The sequence below is a fragment of the Rhinopithecus roxellana genome, chromosome 6 (genome assembly GCF_007565055.1).
Source record: "Rhinopithecus roxellana isolate Shanxi Qingling chromosome 6, ASM756505v1, whole genome shotgun sequence".
Classification (NCBI taxonomy): Eukaryota; Metazoa; Chordata; class Mammalia; order Primates; family Cercopithecidae; genus Rhinopithecus; species Rhinopithecus roxellana.
This window is the reverse complement of record NC_044554.1, coordinates 26,675,860-26,692,587: the sequence shown is the minus strand read 5'-3', so window position 1 is coordinate 26,692,587 and position 16,728 is coordinate 26,675,860. Positions and strand designations below refer to the sequence as shown.

The window sequence follows — 16,728 nt, the reverse complement described above, 5'->3', positions numbered from 1 at the left end:
AATGGCAAAGCTGATGATTTTTAAAATTCAATTGTGATAAAGCTGGTCTCCAGGATTCCGCCTGAAATCATCTAAACAGACAAAAATGATCAGTCAATTCTGGAATTTTTCTCATCTGTCTTAATCTTTCCTTCACCTTCATTTGTTTATATTCTCTGCTCCGTTATACAGTTATGTTATGGCTATGCATGATTACTCCCCAGAAGGATTCAAAGACCATCATGGCATTGGATTCAGACTTCCCAGTGGTAGCTGATTTCCCACTTTCAAACTAAACATGGAATTGGGTTCTTGGTGCCATTTTAACCCTTTTTTTCTTCCACTGTTATTACTTAACCCTCAAGAAAACAAACTGCTAAGTACTGCAAATTAAAGTTAGCATCTTCTTTACTTCTCCTTTTGGGGAGCAAGGGAATGTATCTAGACACAATTGTATGACTCAAGATTTAAGTTTCATCCTGTTCTTGAGTTTGAGGACCAATACTAACACTACTTTCATTTTCTTGAAGCTTTATTATCCCTGGGAGGGAGATCAATAGCAAAACTTGAGAGAGGCAGGATTGGACAGCACCCCCGGATTAACAATCCCCCATTCCCACAGTGAATTACAGAAGCAAGGAGCAAGACACAGGCAGAGAATGTAGACAATTGGTTCAAAGTTTACCAAGGAATTAATAAGACTCTACTGCAAAAACCTTGCTTTAAATCCCTTTTACTTAATATTTACGTCTTTTTTTTCATAAAAGCAACATATACCTAAGTAAAGGTCTGCAAAACACTTAAGTTGATATTTTTTTCCAATAGCAAAACATACAGTAAAAGATAATTGATTCATTAACCAATCCTAATAAGCAATTTAATAATTCAAAATGTTCATCTTTGCAATCAGGTCATTAAAAGCACAAATCATGATAATTTGGAGATAATAATTTTTATAGGCATTTCAGAATTTTTTTTTATCTCAAAATGTTATAATCTCTTGCCTCCATTCACACTCTAGGAAAATGAACTTTAAAGGAAACGTTGTGCCAGATTCTCTTCTTTTTAAGTCTGCAGGAGCTCCCACTGAATGGAACTATTGATTTATTAGGTGGCTCTTAATTTTTAAAAAGATTCTCCTATTACCATCACTGGGCATGGCATCTTTGGCTCAGCCACATCACACTAAAAAAAAAAAACAAATGATAACTTCCTTAAAATAAAACCTAACCTCTATTTCCAAGAAACCTCAAATGCATTGAAATAGTCACACATAAATTATGTATGTGTGAGCCTCTCTGAAGTCTAGATTAATTCCCTGTGGTGTGCTCTATTCTATCCTGTACTTCTTCCACCTGAGTCTTTACCACAAAATGTGTATTTACTTGTCTGCCAATCCCCCATACTTCCAAACACCCTAGACTGTAAGGTCCACAAGAAGAAACACCTTCTAGATCTTGTGTTTTTTTAAAACTATTGTATCCCCTGTGCCCAGCATGGAACATGGCACATAATTGACATTACAATTTGTTTGCTAATATCTTTCCCTCAGAAGACTAACTTCTTGAGGACAATGTAAGTGTAATATTTATCTTTTATCTCCATCATGTTGTTCAGTGCCTGGGAAAGAGCAGAAATTGAACAAATTAATGTCAATTAATTAATTACACAAACATGATCTGTTTAGAGCCCACACAAGGACACTGATTGCAAATAGGTGTTGCTTAGCCTTTACTCCTAGTCAAATATATTAAAGCCAAAAAAAAAAGGTCAGAACATTTTTCAATTCTATAGTAAATGCAATGAAAATGTGAGGGTGTCTATACTTGTTCAGGGACCATTCTTTAATAATGTTTCTTCTCTTTTTCTGAGTCCTAAAGATGATCATCCTAAAACTTCCAGCCACCATTATTTAATTCTCCTCAATAAAATGTTTTTATATGCAACCTTCTCCATTATCAAAATATTCTTCCTAATAATTGGCCTTCATCCTATTTTTAGTGGACATGTACCAAAATTTCATAAATAGAAAGTCATTCTTCAGTCCTCTCAAGAGCAAAAGGTCCTTTTTCTTATGACCCTCTTGGATTATTCCTGTATCATATCCCTTAACATCCTCTGCAATGTCTCCATGCTATTTATGGACCACTATACATGAGGTACATATGGCTTTCAAAAGGTTTCACAGATTAACTCCCTACATGTATATATTTTATGGTTTCAAATTACTTCCATATCTCATTCTGCTCCTACAGACTGTTATTGATTGTTACAGGTTGAACTGTGTTTCCCCCAAAAAAAGGTATGTTTGAGTCCTAACCCCCAGTACCTAAGGATGTAACCTTATTTAGATATAGGATCTTTACAGAGGTAATAACATTCCAATGAGGTCACTAGAGTGGACCCTAATCCAATATGACTGGTGTCCTTATATTAATAGTAAAGAAGTCTGGACTCAGAGACAAGCACACAGGGAGAACGTCATGTGAAGATAAAAACAGAGATCAGGGTGATGCCTCTGCAAGTCAAAGAATGCCAAGGATTTCTAGCAAACCACCAGAAGGTAGGGGAAAGACATGGAATACCCTCTTCCTCATGGCCCTTAGAAGAAATCAAACCTGCTAACACCTTGATCTTGTACTTCTAGTCTCCAAAACTGTAAGATAATAAATTCTTGTTATTTAAGCCACCAAATTTGTGGTATTTTTTTATGGTAGCCCTAGCAAACTAATACGCTGGCCCTAAGCAACAGAGAAATTCCACATTAGGACGATGCACACAAGGGGACAAACGAACAAAGGTGATACTTTGAGTATATAAGGTACAGTCATGCACTGCATGACATTTCAGTCTACAACAGACTGCATATACAACAGTGGTCCCACGAGATCATTACATAGTATTTTTAGTGCATCTTTTTTGTGTTTAGACATGTTCAGATATGCAAATACCACTGTGTTACAACTGCCTGCAGTATTCAGTACAGTAACAAGCTGTACAGGTTTGTAGCCTGGAAGCAAAAGGCTCTGTCATATTGCCTAGGTGTGTAGTAGGCTATACAACATCTAGGTTTGTGTAGGTATACTCTAAAAAAATGCCTAAGGACATATTACCCAGAACACATTCCCATTGTTAACTGACATATGCCTGTAAATTTAAAAGCTAGGGATAAAAGTCAATGGCAAAGAAAGCCTACAGATGTGGAATAGGGAAGGGGCATTTGTAGGAGGGTGACCTCCATAATTCAGAGAAAGCACTGGGTCTACTTCATAGGAGAGGAGAGATAAATTTAGAGAAGAGAGGTACTTCCTCAGAGCCCAGACAGAAAGATGAAAAGGTGCTAATTATAATAATCCTGTTGTTGCTGATAACAGTGCTTACCATTTATTAAAGACACCCTATGTCTGGCATTATTTGCTATCACTTAATGCATAGAAAGTGCTTACAAAGAGTGATGGTTAATTTTATGTGTCAACTGGGATGGTGTTTTTGGATGAGATTAACATTGAAATCAGTAAACTTTGGGTAAAACAGATTGTCCTCCCTAATAAAGGTGAACTTCATCCAATCAGTTGAAGGTCTGTATAGAACAAAAAGACTGGCTTCCCAGAAAAATACTGAATTCCCCAACAGACTGCCTTCGGATTCAAACTGGAACATTGACTCTCCTGGGTTTCCTGCCAGCTGAACCATACTGCAGATTTTGGACTTGTTAGCCATCATAATTATGAAAGTCGATTCCTTATAATGAAGTGTGTGTGTGTGTGTGTGTGCATGCATGCGTGTGTGTGTGCCATTGGTTCTACTTCTCTGGAAAACCTTGACTAATACGCAGAGTAAATACTCAATGAATATTTGATATCATAATAATACTGTGCCATGTTAAGATAAGGATAACTCATTGTACTGATGTGAATAGCTGAGGTTCAGAGAGATTAAGTAAATTGCCTAAGATCATGTTGTTAATAAGTGACAGAGTTAGGATTCCAGCTAGGTCTGTCTGATTCCAAAGTACATGCTTCTTCCATCATATATTGCTACCCGAGAGTTGACAGTGAAGATATAAAGATGAAGTAGAATATGAGATCATTTTCTAAGGATACAAATGGGTGAAACGAGGGACACAAGAGAAGATCAGATGCAACAACCAAGATGGGGCAAGAACTAGTCAGTGGTTTTCATACTGTGAACCCCAATACCGAGTGTTCTCTAGAGATATTTCAGAGAATTCACCAACTTCTGATTTGAAATGTATATATTTTAAAATATTATTTTATAGATAGGAACAAAAAAAAAATCACACATTCTCAAATGTAGGACTATATGTTAATTTGAGCACACTAGATTCATCCAAACACGATCCTGGGCTGTCAGGCTTACTTGTTTAGTATCCGCTATATAGGAAAGCTTCTGCTGACATCTCTTCGCACATATTTAAACCTGTTATGATCTGTTATTGGTTATCTCTGCACTGCAATAGTGAGCATGTCACTACACCATATGTGGGTCAAGCTCAGTTAACAGCCCATCATATCTTTGACATACCTGTTTGCATGAGGTCTCATCACAGCATAACAGAGTTGTACAACACTCAGATAACAATAATAAGCCACATATGATATTATCACGGTTTTATAATACTTTACCATGCTTACTTGCTTTAAGGTAATACTGGTTATAGAAGTTACCATCAATTTAACAACAGCCTTTCCAAAAAGAAGCACTACATTAACTACACACAGTTTTTAGAAATTAACAATATTATGTACTTATTCACGCAATCACCTACCACTTTCTTCTTCAGCATCATAATTAAAGTTTTAGTCTGAGCGTTCTTCATATTCAGAGCAAAAATATTCTTCTGAGTCACTCTCAGCCTTTCAGAACTATGAATAGGGTTACAGTGACAAGCTGCATTCATAACACCTTCACCTGTAGGACAGGCAGTATAATTTCAAGGCATAATAAAGTGCTGAGCTGGCCGGGCGCGGTGGCTCAAGCCTGTAATCCCAGCACTTTGGGAGGCCGAGGCGGGTGGATCACGAGGTCAGGAGATCGAGACCCTCCTGGCTAACACGGTGAAACCCCGTCTCTACTAAAAATACAAAAAACTAGCCGGGCGCGGTGGCGGGCGCCTGTAGTCCCAGCTACTCGGAGGCTGAGGCGGGAGAATGGCGGGAACCCGGGAGGCGGAGCTTGCAGTGAGCCGAGATCGCGCCACTGCACTCCAGCCTGGGCGACACAGCGAGACTCTGTCTCAAAAAAAAAAATAAATAAATAAATAAAAAAAAATAAAGTGCTGAGCTTAGGCAACTTCTACTTTAATTACACTGCTTAGTATGTCAGACAAACTTCAGACTAAATATTACCTGTTTTTTTCAAAACTAGATCACAAAGTAATATATCCCAAGACATTTCAAGCAACAAACTAAATATAGGAGTCAACCTTGTGGGATGCAACCAATGCAAATAATTCAGCTGAGGTCACAGGAGTATATACCTTTATGTATTGCTAAGTTCCCATATTATGACATATTTCTGGGTCTGGTGGCTGACAAGTTTCTTTTGACATCAATTATGAAAGGTATCTCAATTTCAGAAACATAACACTGTGAAAAACACAAGCATGTAGGATCAAGAAAATTGCATATAAATGTTATACAAAATCACTGTAGCCTTTACTTTAGAGCACTAAGTTAACTGTTTCTTTGTATTTATGGGAGAGTTACTATTTTTTATTGTCACTGCTATTTGTATATACTGTGGTCCCACGGAACATTTTCTTTGAAAATTGATTATATTTTTTTTAAAAAAAATGTGGAAAACATTGCCCTGGGAAAATGCAAGACACAAGATAGATAAGATAGAGCCTTTGCCTTGAAGGACACATTAAAAGATGCGTATTCCAAAAAAAGAGGCAATGAAATGATCAACAGAGGCTTATTAAGTTAAAAATTATTCTGGACAATAATCTAATAACTATTAGGCTACCATTTTCTTCTCCTGAAAAGTCCATTTTACATGTCTAAATATTTCATTGACTTTTAAAATTAGTTACTGAAAAAAAAGTTTTAAAAGCGTTAAAATTTTTTCTAGATTTTAAGCTAAGAAAGACTAAAAACTGTATCATTGGCCAGGCGCAGTGGCGCATGCCTGTAATCCCAGCACTTTGGGAGGCCGAGGTGGGTAGATCACAAGGTCAGGAGATAGAGACCATCCTGGCTAACACGGTGAAACCCCATCTCTACTAAAAATGCAAAAAATTAGCCGGGCGTGGTGGCGGGTGCCTGTAGCCCCAGCTACTTGGAAGGCTGAGGCAGGAGAATGGCGTGAACGTCGGAGGCGGAGCTTGCAGTGAGCCGAGATCGCACCACTGCACTCCAGCCTAGGCAACGAGCGAGCGAGACTCCATCTCAAAACAAAAACAAAAACAAAAACAAAAAAAACTGTATCATTCCAAAGCATATTGCAATAGAATTTAAATAAAGAACATTTTGCAACATGTAAGTTATATGAAATTCAAATGTTAATAATAATAAAGTTTAATTGAAACACAGCCATGCCCATTTGTTTGCATATTGTCTATGGCAGAGACTTAGGTGGCCCACAAAGTTGAAAATATTTACTGTCTAGCCCTTTACACAAAAAAGTATGCAATGGACTTTGGTTGAAAAAGTGATGCTTTTGTGTTGGTATTGTTGTTTTAATTTCTAGAGTTGATAAAGATGTTTAAAATAAATAAAATGTACAAAGGGAGCCCCCTATATAGTTTCTCCACCTTGCTTCCTCTAGAACTGTGGTTGCTAATCCCAGCCAACATAGGCTTCATTTTCTTGTCATACCCATAACCAATGCTGGACTCTAAGGTCTGGCCCTTGAAACACCTCTAAACACAGCTGTCAGTACCCATGGGATTCTGCCTATTATGTTTAATTTTCACATATTTGTCTGACTGGTCCCAAATGAAATTCTAGAGTCCCTTTTTGAAATTCCTAAGCCTTCACTAGGCATTTGGGAGTAGATGTGAAGTCAGGTAGGAGGTAGCTGCACCTCTGTAGGCCATGCTAAGAAAGAGAACTCTGTGTATTTAACAAAGCTCAAAGTTTTAACATAAAACAAGGATACATAACCTTTTCAAAAGTAATGAAAACCTTCTTTTAACACACATAAAAACCTCATAATAGCAGGTGAGCTCCTATTTTTATTCAATCACTGGAGACAGTATCTGAAGTCCCAAGCAGATTTTCATACCTCACTGAATTTCTATGATCTCTCACATGTTGTGTCCCATAATCTGAAAAGCACTCCCTAAGGGAGTGAAGTTATCAGGAGGTTCAGACATCAGTTAGCAGGTTATATAGGAGAGTTCTAAGTATAATTTCTAAGTAGAATTTAACCAATACTGTCCCTAGAACTCAGCTGCTTCTTCCTAACACTCTCAGGTCACACCTATGCCACAATAAGGCCAAACAAGTGGGCACTCTACATGTTTATAAAACTGTCACCTCAGACATCTTATATCTCTTACCTAAGACTAAGCTCTAAATCACTTTAATACATTTTCAAATAACCATATTACCTGACCCTGAGCCATACACATCATTTCCTTTTCTGGTTTTGAGAGAAGTAGAGTCACATAGGTCTGCACTCCTACTCCATGCCTTCTCTGATTAAATTTTCTCATTCAGTAAGCAGCACCACTATCCCCTCTATTATCCAAATCAACAAATACAGATGTTATCCTTAACTCTTCTCTTTCCTTCACCTTCCACTGCTAATTAATTACCAAACCAGTTGATTTTACCTCCTAAATGTCTTTCAAATCTCTCTCTCTCTCTTCACCCCACCCCCGCCCCCACCATGGCCACTCTTTCAGCTCATCTTTTCTTTTACAAAACTGCAACAGTATGTGAACTGATTATGTCCCTCTCCTGTTTAAAACCCATGGCTCTTCACTTCCAGTATGATAAAGCCCAAGCAAAGCCTACAAAGCCCTTTACGATCTGGCCCCTGCTAGAATTTTCAGACCTATCTCCCACAAATCTCTGTCACACATTTTATGTTCCAGTCATAGGGAACTTCTCAGGATACTTTGAAGGTGCCATGCTTACTTATCCTGTCAGTCCTCCACACTATCTGTTTAAATTTTTCCTAGCCCATCCCTACCCTCTTTGGATAATTCTAATTGAATAACCTCCTTTAGGTGTGAATGCAAAAGACACTTCCCCCAGCAAGCCTTCCTTAACCAGCCTTAGACTCGGGTTAAGTGCCCCAGTTGAGTGCTTCTATGAAGCCCTTAAGAAACCTGGGTTTCAGATAATCTGTTCCATAAAGGCAGCAACAATTTCCTTCTTGTCCACCTCTACCTTCTTAATGTCTCACACAGAATACAGAATACGAATGAGGTCATCTTTCAAGTTACCCAGAATCATGACCTAAAAAGGAAGTACTGCTTTATCTCAGCTCCTTGGAGCAAGCTATGGGAGAATTTTCTGGCTATATCCAGGCATAGATTCAGGCCTGAGAGTCCTAATAATCCTACAGACCTAGCAAAAATCTTCATTTCCTTACCCCATGAGCAAGAAATTAGCAAGCATGCTATCCCACAAAGGCTAAGGCAGAAGGGACACAAGAAAACTTTGATGGAATAATTGTTCTAAGTACTAAAAATCTGCCCACAGTCCCACTTGCTTTGACCCCTTTTTATCAAAATGATGCCAGCACTGCAGGACTGTTGAATATCATTGATCTACAATATACATAGGTCTCTAGGGTTGATCACCATGAACTCATAACCATTACAAAAATCTTTATTAAATCATTCCATGGAAAAGTCCTGAAATGGTCTGAATATTATACTAAACAAATTAGAAAAGGCCCTGACATCCAGAGCTTTACAATTTGAAATCATAATTTATGTCAAAAGATAGTAATAAGTTAATAGAGCTGCACAGAAAATAGCAAACTTGACAAGCCTTGCAACTTGAATACAGCTGTGAAAAACTCTGAAAAAAGATTTTTCAGAGCTCCATAGGAATGTAATTCTCTACATCAAGCAATCTAATAGTAAATTAAATTCTTAGAAGCTTCTTGCTAAAAGAAGCCTAAGCTCTTTGCTGACACAAAGCCCTAAAATAAAGCCACTTTGTAATGCTAATTCCACACTGAAACAACTATGTGGTAAATCGATTCTAGAGGTCTAAAGAGAACCAATAGAAATAGCAACGTTTTCCTCCATGATCATGCACTTGACATATTTGTAAATTAATCTTTCTGCCAAGATCTCCAAACAACCAGACCTTTATCACAGTCTGTTTTCCCCTCTTGACCTCATTGCATCTCAGAAGTTTTTCGCCAGGAAGATGCCCTACGCAGATGCATCAGGATCAAAATTGCCAAAACTGCTGCTGAGTCAGAGATGTTCTTAAAGTTTGACAACCAACACATAACTGCAAGCTAAATAGTTAACACCCTTCCTGATGGTTTTGCAATACTATACTTACATTGTAGCTCTATCACACAGAAATTATAGGCTCTTGTGAAATGACATTAGCAACAATAATGCATTTTATAGCGGTATTCACTCAAGGACCTTCAGACAAGTGTTAACATTTATGTATTGAATATTATTACAATAAGTTCCACTCCCTCCTATAAAACATAAATGGAAAACTGGAAAACCATGATTTCCCTAGTGTAACAGTTAGCTGTGAGAGATATTTTGACTGTCACATCAAACATAAAATATTGATGAAGCAGCTAAGAAAAATGGATTCCACTTCTCTCTTTAGCAAGGAATTAAATATTAAAACTACACTATTCCTTATAAGTATATAAGAATATTCCTTGAATCAAGTGATTAATAATTAAACTAGCATATAAAAAACTATAGGAATAAACTTCAAAACAAAGGAGAATTTTTTAAAACTTGCAAAATTAACTAAAAGAAACAATCATATAATCATATATACAGATATTTTATATATAAACATATGTGATTATAATTTTAGTCATATATCATGTATAGGAGGTACTTTTAGAACTCTGAGAGTTAAGCTAATCAAAATTAATACAAAATTAACACATATTCCCAGTTAAAAAATCTCAACTGTGTAATAACAAAACATGGTCAGCAAAAGGAAGATAAATAGAAAAGACTATTGAGGGACTGGTGTAGAAAGTCAACATTTGTTAGTGTGCAGGCAACATTGTTCAAGACAGAAGGGCTCCTATCCCAGAAGTAGAGCCCTCCAATTCCTACAGGATACAAAGCCAAGAGAGAATATGGAAACCCTGGGTTGTCCTCATTGATGACATTTGCTCATGGACTGACTAAACGGACTCATGGTAATCAGGAACCCTTGGCAGTTGTATATCACAATATAATTGTTCAACACATATTGGCCTTTGTTTTATGCATCTGTTTTATTTTGATTTGGATAGCCTAAGATTTGTCTGATAGACAAACCTGAGATAATGCATATGTATTGATCAGACCTAGACTAAACCCTTGTTTGAGTAGTCAACTGGTCTTCCTTGGCAATATTTTTACAAACACCCTTGACAAACTGCAAAAGTATTTATGGCTCAGCCATAATTTTAGCTTTCCTCACAAATTGCCAACATGTAAATAAAATATAAATATAAAATAATCATGATGAATTTTTAATAGTGTATCATAATTTATGTAACCAAATTAAGTGTGGTCCCATTCAAAATGGCCATTTTTAAATCTTTCATTATATAATTTTAATTATACTTCCATTGCTCAAAGCACTTATATTTCTCTTCATTAAGCATTGTCTTTAGGCTGAAAGGGTGAGGTGGCTTATGCCTGTAATCCCAGCACTTTGGGAGACGGAGGTGGGAGGATAACTTGAGGCCAGGAGCTCCAAGAGCAGCCTGGGCAACATAGTGAGATACTGTCTCTATAAAACTTAAAAAAAAAAAAAAATAGCCAGGCATGGTGGTACACACCTATACACCTGAAGACCCAGCTACTCGTGAGGCAAGATGGAAGGCTCACTTAAGCCCAGGAGGTGGAGGTTGCACTGAGTTATGCTTGTGTCACTGCACTCCAGCCTGGACAACAGAGTGAGACACTGTCTTTTAAAAACAAACAAAGAATTTTCTTTAAAGTTTGCAATGTATTTTTTTTTAATGAAAACACCTAAAATTAGGTAGAATTTGGCTATTAACAAAGGAAATTATGATGAAAAATCTTTGTATTTTCAGAGTGAATTTGATTTTGTGGTACAATCAAAAGTCACTTGGAAGCAAGTCCAAGAGACCAGTCTGGGTAATATAATTTTTAATCTAAAGCAAGCTATGAATATAAAATAATAACTATAAAATAATGAGGCTAATATATACTTATGAGAAGAAATTTATGTATTATTTAGAAAGGCAATTTCATAATAAGAGACCCAAAATTATTTTGATCAAAGGCAGCATGTTTAGAATACGAGTGTGGTTTTTATTAGGTAGCTATTTTGAACCACCATACCTATTCTAATATATAAATTCAGGTGTATTGGTTTGTTTAAAAATCTCTCATTACTTTGTGTTTAATAATTACAAAAGTATCTCAAATTATCTTACCATTAACTTGAGACTTAGACTATGTGATTCTTTGCTGAATTTCCACCTTAGATCCTAACAATATTTTACTCTTTGGTCTTACTTGAGACTTCATCTGTAGAGTTTATAAGAGACCCCACATCCCTTGTAAGAAATCAATAACACTGTATACTTGGATTCTGTGGGGTTCCCACAATTCCTCATTATAGACCTAGACTTATAGCACAGACATCATGACCAAAATTCAAGTTATGTCATCTGACACACGGTTTGATATACACTCTTACAAGTAAGCGAAATATGAAAAATTCAGGGCATGAGAGAAGAGACAGAGAGGAACAAACTGAATAACTACCTTAAAAGTTGTGAGAAAATGTAAATTTTAAAAATTTTCCCAAATTAAATAGCACAATCTCCATTGGTGCCCATTTATAAATCAATCCCACTTGCATATGAATTATAAATTTTATACTAATATATCACTTCTAGTTTAAAAATGGCTTCCTATTTCATAAATGTCATTTTCATAAAAGTTTCTATTTAATTTACTTGTTTGCCATGATAGTCATGAACTACCTGAATTTTTCATGGTGAAATTCTCTCTTAGATTATGTTTATTTTATTTATTTATATATATATATGGATTATGATAGTTCAGATGTTCTTCAAATTTTATACTTGATGTGAAATCCATGCAAAATTAAGACAGTAAGAAATAACTTAGATTTTTTTCCAAACTTTTTTGGTTTTCCAATGACAAAACCTAGACCTATAAAGAGATATTCAATACAATCTATAACCCATACCATGACAATTTTACTGTTTTATGACTCTCAAACTGAAGGGATCCTATTCAGAAAGTTAAATTCTAAGGTATTTAACCACCTATGATAGAAACATATGACATGTTTCCTGTATATCTGGTAAGGCCATGTGAAACACAATTTTTCATAAATTAAATTCTCATCCAGGCCCAATCATTGCATATCCAGATTAAGAGTCACAAAATTATACTCAAAGATGAATTGAGCATCTTATATTAACAAGGTACATGTACTGTAATGAATGTAAAAATATGGTAATCCATAATAATAGCAGTTAACATTGGGCTAACTCTTCACATTCATTTTCTCAAGGGATTAACCCCTATGACAGTCTCCAAATTTTAAAGGTCAAGTCACACACAGAGATGTTAAGGGAGCTGCCTCAGGCAACACAGCTACTAAACAGTAGATGTAGGATCTGAATTGAAATAATCTGACTCCAAAATCCACCACTTTTGAAAACTAAGCAATACTGCCTAACTTAATGCAAAAAATACGTTTTTTACACTTTCAGAATTGCAGTCCAGAAGGCCAAAAGGAAGTTTGTAATCATTGGTATTTTAGGTGATTGTCAGTTCCTATAAATAGTAGGAACTTAACTTCTAAAAACACACCTATTCTTAGAGCAACTTATGAAGTATTTTGGAGAACAGAAATGAGTATGTTCTTAACACATTTAGCAGCTTTTTTTTTTTTTTTTTTTTTTTTTTTTTTTTTGAGAGGGAGTCTCGCTCTGTGGCCCAGGCTGGAGTGCAGTGGCGAGATCTCGGCTCACCGCAAGCTCCGCCTCCCGGGTTTACGCCATTCTCCTGCCTCAGCCTCCCGAGTAGCTGGGACTACAGGCGCCCGCCACCTCGCCTTTGTAATACATTTTCTTTGCAAACCAGACTGATAGCATTTTTTAACCTATATTAAATGTGTCAGGTGATTTGTAAAAAGAAAATTATATAAAAACCCACTTTGACAGATCAATAGTAAGCTATTTTAAAGTTCATTAGTATTTAGAACTATCCATGGAATATTAATTCTTCTGAAAATTGCATTTTTAGACTGATTGGCATTTAGCTTCCTCAAAGTTCTCTGCTAAAAAAGTCTATAATTTATGCCAATTAACATTCTGATTTTATAAGGAGTAGGAAAACAGATCAATAGATAAGCCTATTTATAGATGGAGTAACAAAAGGTGCTATAACATCAACACAAAAAGGTAATTTCAAAGAGTAAAGTCCTTCTCTCTCATCCACCGGGAGGAGCTCTCCTTCAAGGGCCACAGTCTCTGCTTAGCACTGGAGTTCCAGGATTAGCTGCACATGCAGAGAACTAAACATAACAGAAATGTGAAAGCTAAATCTCTTCCCCCCTACACACATATATGAGCTATTTATAACATATTTGACCTTTTTGATACCTCAGTATGCTTATTCATTGGGCAATTATGAGTCAAGTAATGTCCCATGAGAGAGAAGTACCTACTCATTCATTCACACAGGTATAACAGGAACAAAGTAGATGCAATATCCAAAGAACACTTCAAATATGAAGTGCTACATCTAATAACAATTTGCCTAAGATTCCGAACTTAGAAGCTGTTTTTAAAAATCTCATTAGATAAAGTTTGCAAGCTTCTGTGGCTCAAAGTTTGCAAGCTTCTATGGCTCATCACATTAGGCTAGGAATACAATTTATTAAATGTCACTTGGATATACCTTCAGTATCTATTCCTATGGCTTTTAAAATTTATAGCTTGTAAAGTTAACTTTTTTCAAAATAAATATTTCAACAAATTTGCTTTCAATTTTTAAAGAACAATGTACTTGTGACAAATACTAGATTTATCCAGTCTCATAACAATACATATTTTAAGCACATATTTTCTACCTACCCCAAAATTTTTTTTGGTAGAATTCAGTCAAGAAATGTTTTCTGAGCGCCTACTATATGCAGGCATGGCACCTGCATGTGCCAAGAAGATAATCAAGTGTCCAAGGCATGAAGGGGGAAAACCAATAAACCACACTTAATTATTTATTATTAACAAGTTTTTTTAGCTTCTTAGAAAAATCAAATAAAATAACTGCATAGTAGCATACTTGGGTCTTGAGATTCTAACTTTTCAGTTGCAAGTAGATGTGGCTGTCTATTCAATCAGCTTCAGTTCATTCTTCCACCTCTTCTTAATGTTTTCTGTTTTATTCCACAATACCCACATTTTCTTTCAAAACAATGAATGATAGCGCATCTTTTTAAAAACTGCTCATTCCTTTTCCCCAAATCCAGCCCATACACGCCCTAATCTTTCGTTGGCACGTGTCTTTCCAAAGCTCGGTTGGCCACCCTCTCACCTGAAAAAAAGTTTGGAGACAACGCCGGCCTTTTCCAGAGGCGACCTCTGCATGGTCTCTCGGGCGCTGGGGTCCCTGCTAGGGCCGACTGGGCTCAAGCTCCTAATGCCAAAGGACCTATTACTCTGGGTGCCTGTCGCTCAACCCTTTTTCTCTGACCTGCTGTGATGTCATTTGCTTCCAACTCCCCCCACCCACCCCTACTCCACACACCACCCCCTCCTTTTGCTCCTTCCCCCGCCTTCACTGCCCAGGTTAAAAGCCGAGTGCTGCCTGGTCCGGCCCCAAATTTACTCTAGCGGCTTTCTCCACCCACTGCGCACCCCCGCCAGCACCCCGCCCGCTCCTTCCTCCTCTCCTCCTTCGCTCCCTCGCCGCCCCGCACCTCCCTTTCCCGATTCTGACTCCCAGCCTCCCTCCCTCGCGCGCGCTCCTTCCAGGTCCGTGTCCTTACTGCCTAGCACCAGGCCCATCCCGCAGGTGGGCGACAGTCGCGGCCGCTCTTTAGGTCCGGTTGGCAACGCTGGAGGACAGAAGAAGCCACCGGCAGGAGAACTGGCTCCCCGGAGAGCCTCCTGGACCCTCCTTCGCGTCAGGGTCCGCCAGACCCAGGACCCGCTGCCACCAGCTTCCTCCGAGCCTGCCTTCCACCTCTTCCTCCTTTTCCCGATGATCCTAGCTGGGTTCCTGTTACGTTTGCAACGTGCATTTTGAAAAGGGAAGGAAAATGTGCCTTTCATGTATCAAAATACAGCCTTAGAGAACCGAAAAGTTCCGCGGCAGTGTGGGTCTGATGCATTCACCTTAGCGCTTCCTCTGCGTGTTGGAGAAAAGAACCAAGCTTTATTAGTTTCAGGCTTAGGTGAGTGAACTCCAAGGGTGGCAAAGAAATCTGAGGACACGTACTTAAAGGGGGAAAAAAAATCTACAAGGAGGTAAGAGGAGATAGTGCTTTGCCTAACTACCGGCCCAGGATTTGTTCCTTGTCTGTCGTTTTTAGTCCAGTGTGCATTTTTAAGGCAGGCTTTGGAGTGTTTTAGCGACAATGACCAGCAACAATGTAAACTAACCCGCCCTCCTATAGATTTCCTAGTCTCAGTCAGCAAAACATCTTGACTAATCCACCGAAAGGAATCCAAGCAGTCTTTGAAGCGAAGGTAATGTGTTAACTTTGACCTGACTCAGAGAAACGCCATCTTCAACTCTCTAAGGGCATCTGGGCATTCCCAGGCATAGGCGCCTTCCTTCTGAGCACTTGGTGTAGGATTGCCTGTGTCTCTGACGGTATTTAAAGAGCCAACCCTCTAATCCCTGAACCCTATTGTGTAAAAGCAAGCACACATTGTGTTTGAATTGAAAAATTCAAAGGAAAGTAAAAATTTTGGCCTGATTACTTCACTGTCAACACATCCAAGGCAAGGGTCTTGTGAATTATCTTATTGTTGACTTGTGGTCACCCAAATACAGTACAAATAAAACATGCATTTCATGATGGAAAGACAAGAACATGTGTTGAAAATAAAGAATGTGTTCAGCAGGTTTTCATAGCTCTGCTTTGCACTTCAGTGGACAAAAGCATACCTTTTTTCTTGAATATTGTAAAGTAAGATTTAGAAACATTTAATCTTTATTATCCTAAATTTGAATAGTAGAGAAAAGGGCAAAGAGATAAACCGCACTGCATTAAGTTAGACACCAGGAAAAAACTTTAGCATTTTTAACTCACCATCCACTCTGTTGTTTGAAATCCTCTACCTGTGTTTTCATCTCTCCAGTATGACAAAAATTGAGACTCTGTCTTCACTGTTGACTTTTCCCAGACATGTGACTGAACTCACTCCATCCACTTCCCCATCCCCAATCTGTTGCTTAGTTTATAACTATTAGTGTGGCCCTTCAAATATAATACATGCATTTTGAAATAAATTAATAATTAGTTATTCTTTGTTATCAACAAGCAAGTGAAAATAAAGGGATTAAGAAATAAGCTTCAAAGAGAATCA

At 37.6% G+C, this 16,728-nt stretch overlaps 1 protein-coding gene across 2 annotated transcripts in view; it reads right to left on the bottom strand.

Moving 5' to 3' along the window:
* The window catches only part of CFTR (CF transmembrane conductance regulator), a 181,622-nt gene extending 166,713 nt beyond the window's left edge, over window positions 1-14,909 (bottom strand). The window contains exon 1 of one of the 2 annotated variants that reach the window (XM_010389332.2): window positions 14,726-14,909. In XM_010389332.2, coding sequence (XP_010387634.1) covers window positions 14,726-14,778 — 53 coding nt within the window. In that variant the 5' untranslated portion in view covers window positions 14,779-14,909. The remainder of the gene's footprint in view (window positions 1-14,725) is intronic. The other variant, XM_010389333.2, reaches the window with a different exon arrangement.
* Window positions 14,910-16,728: the final 1,819 nt, after the last annotated feature.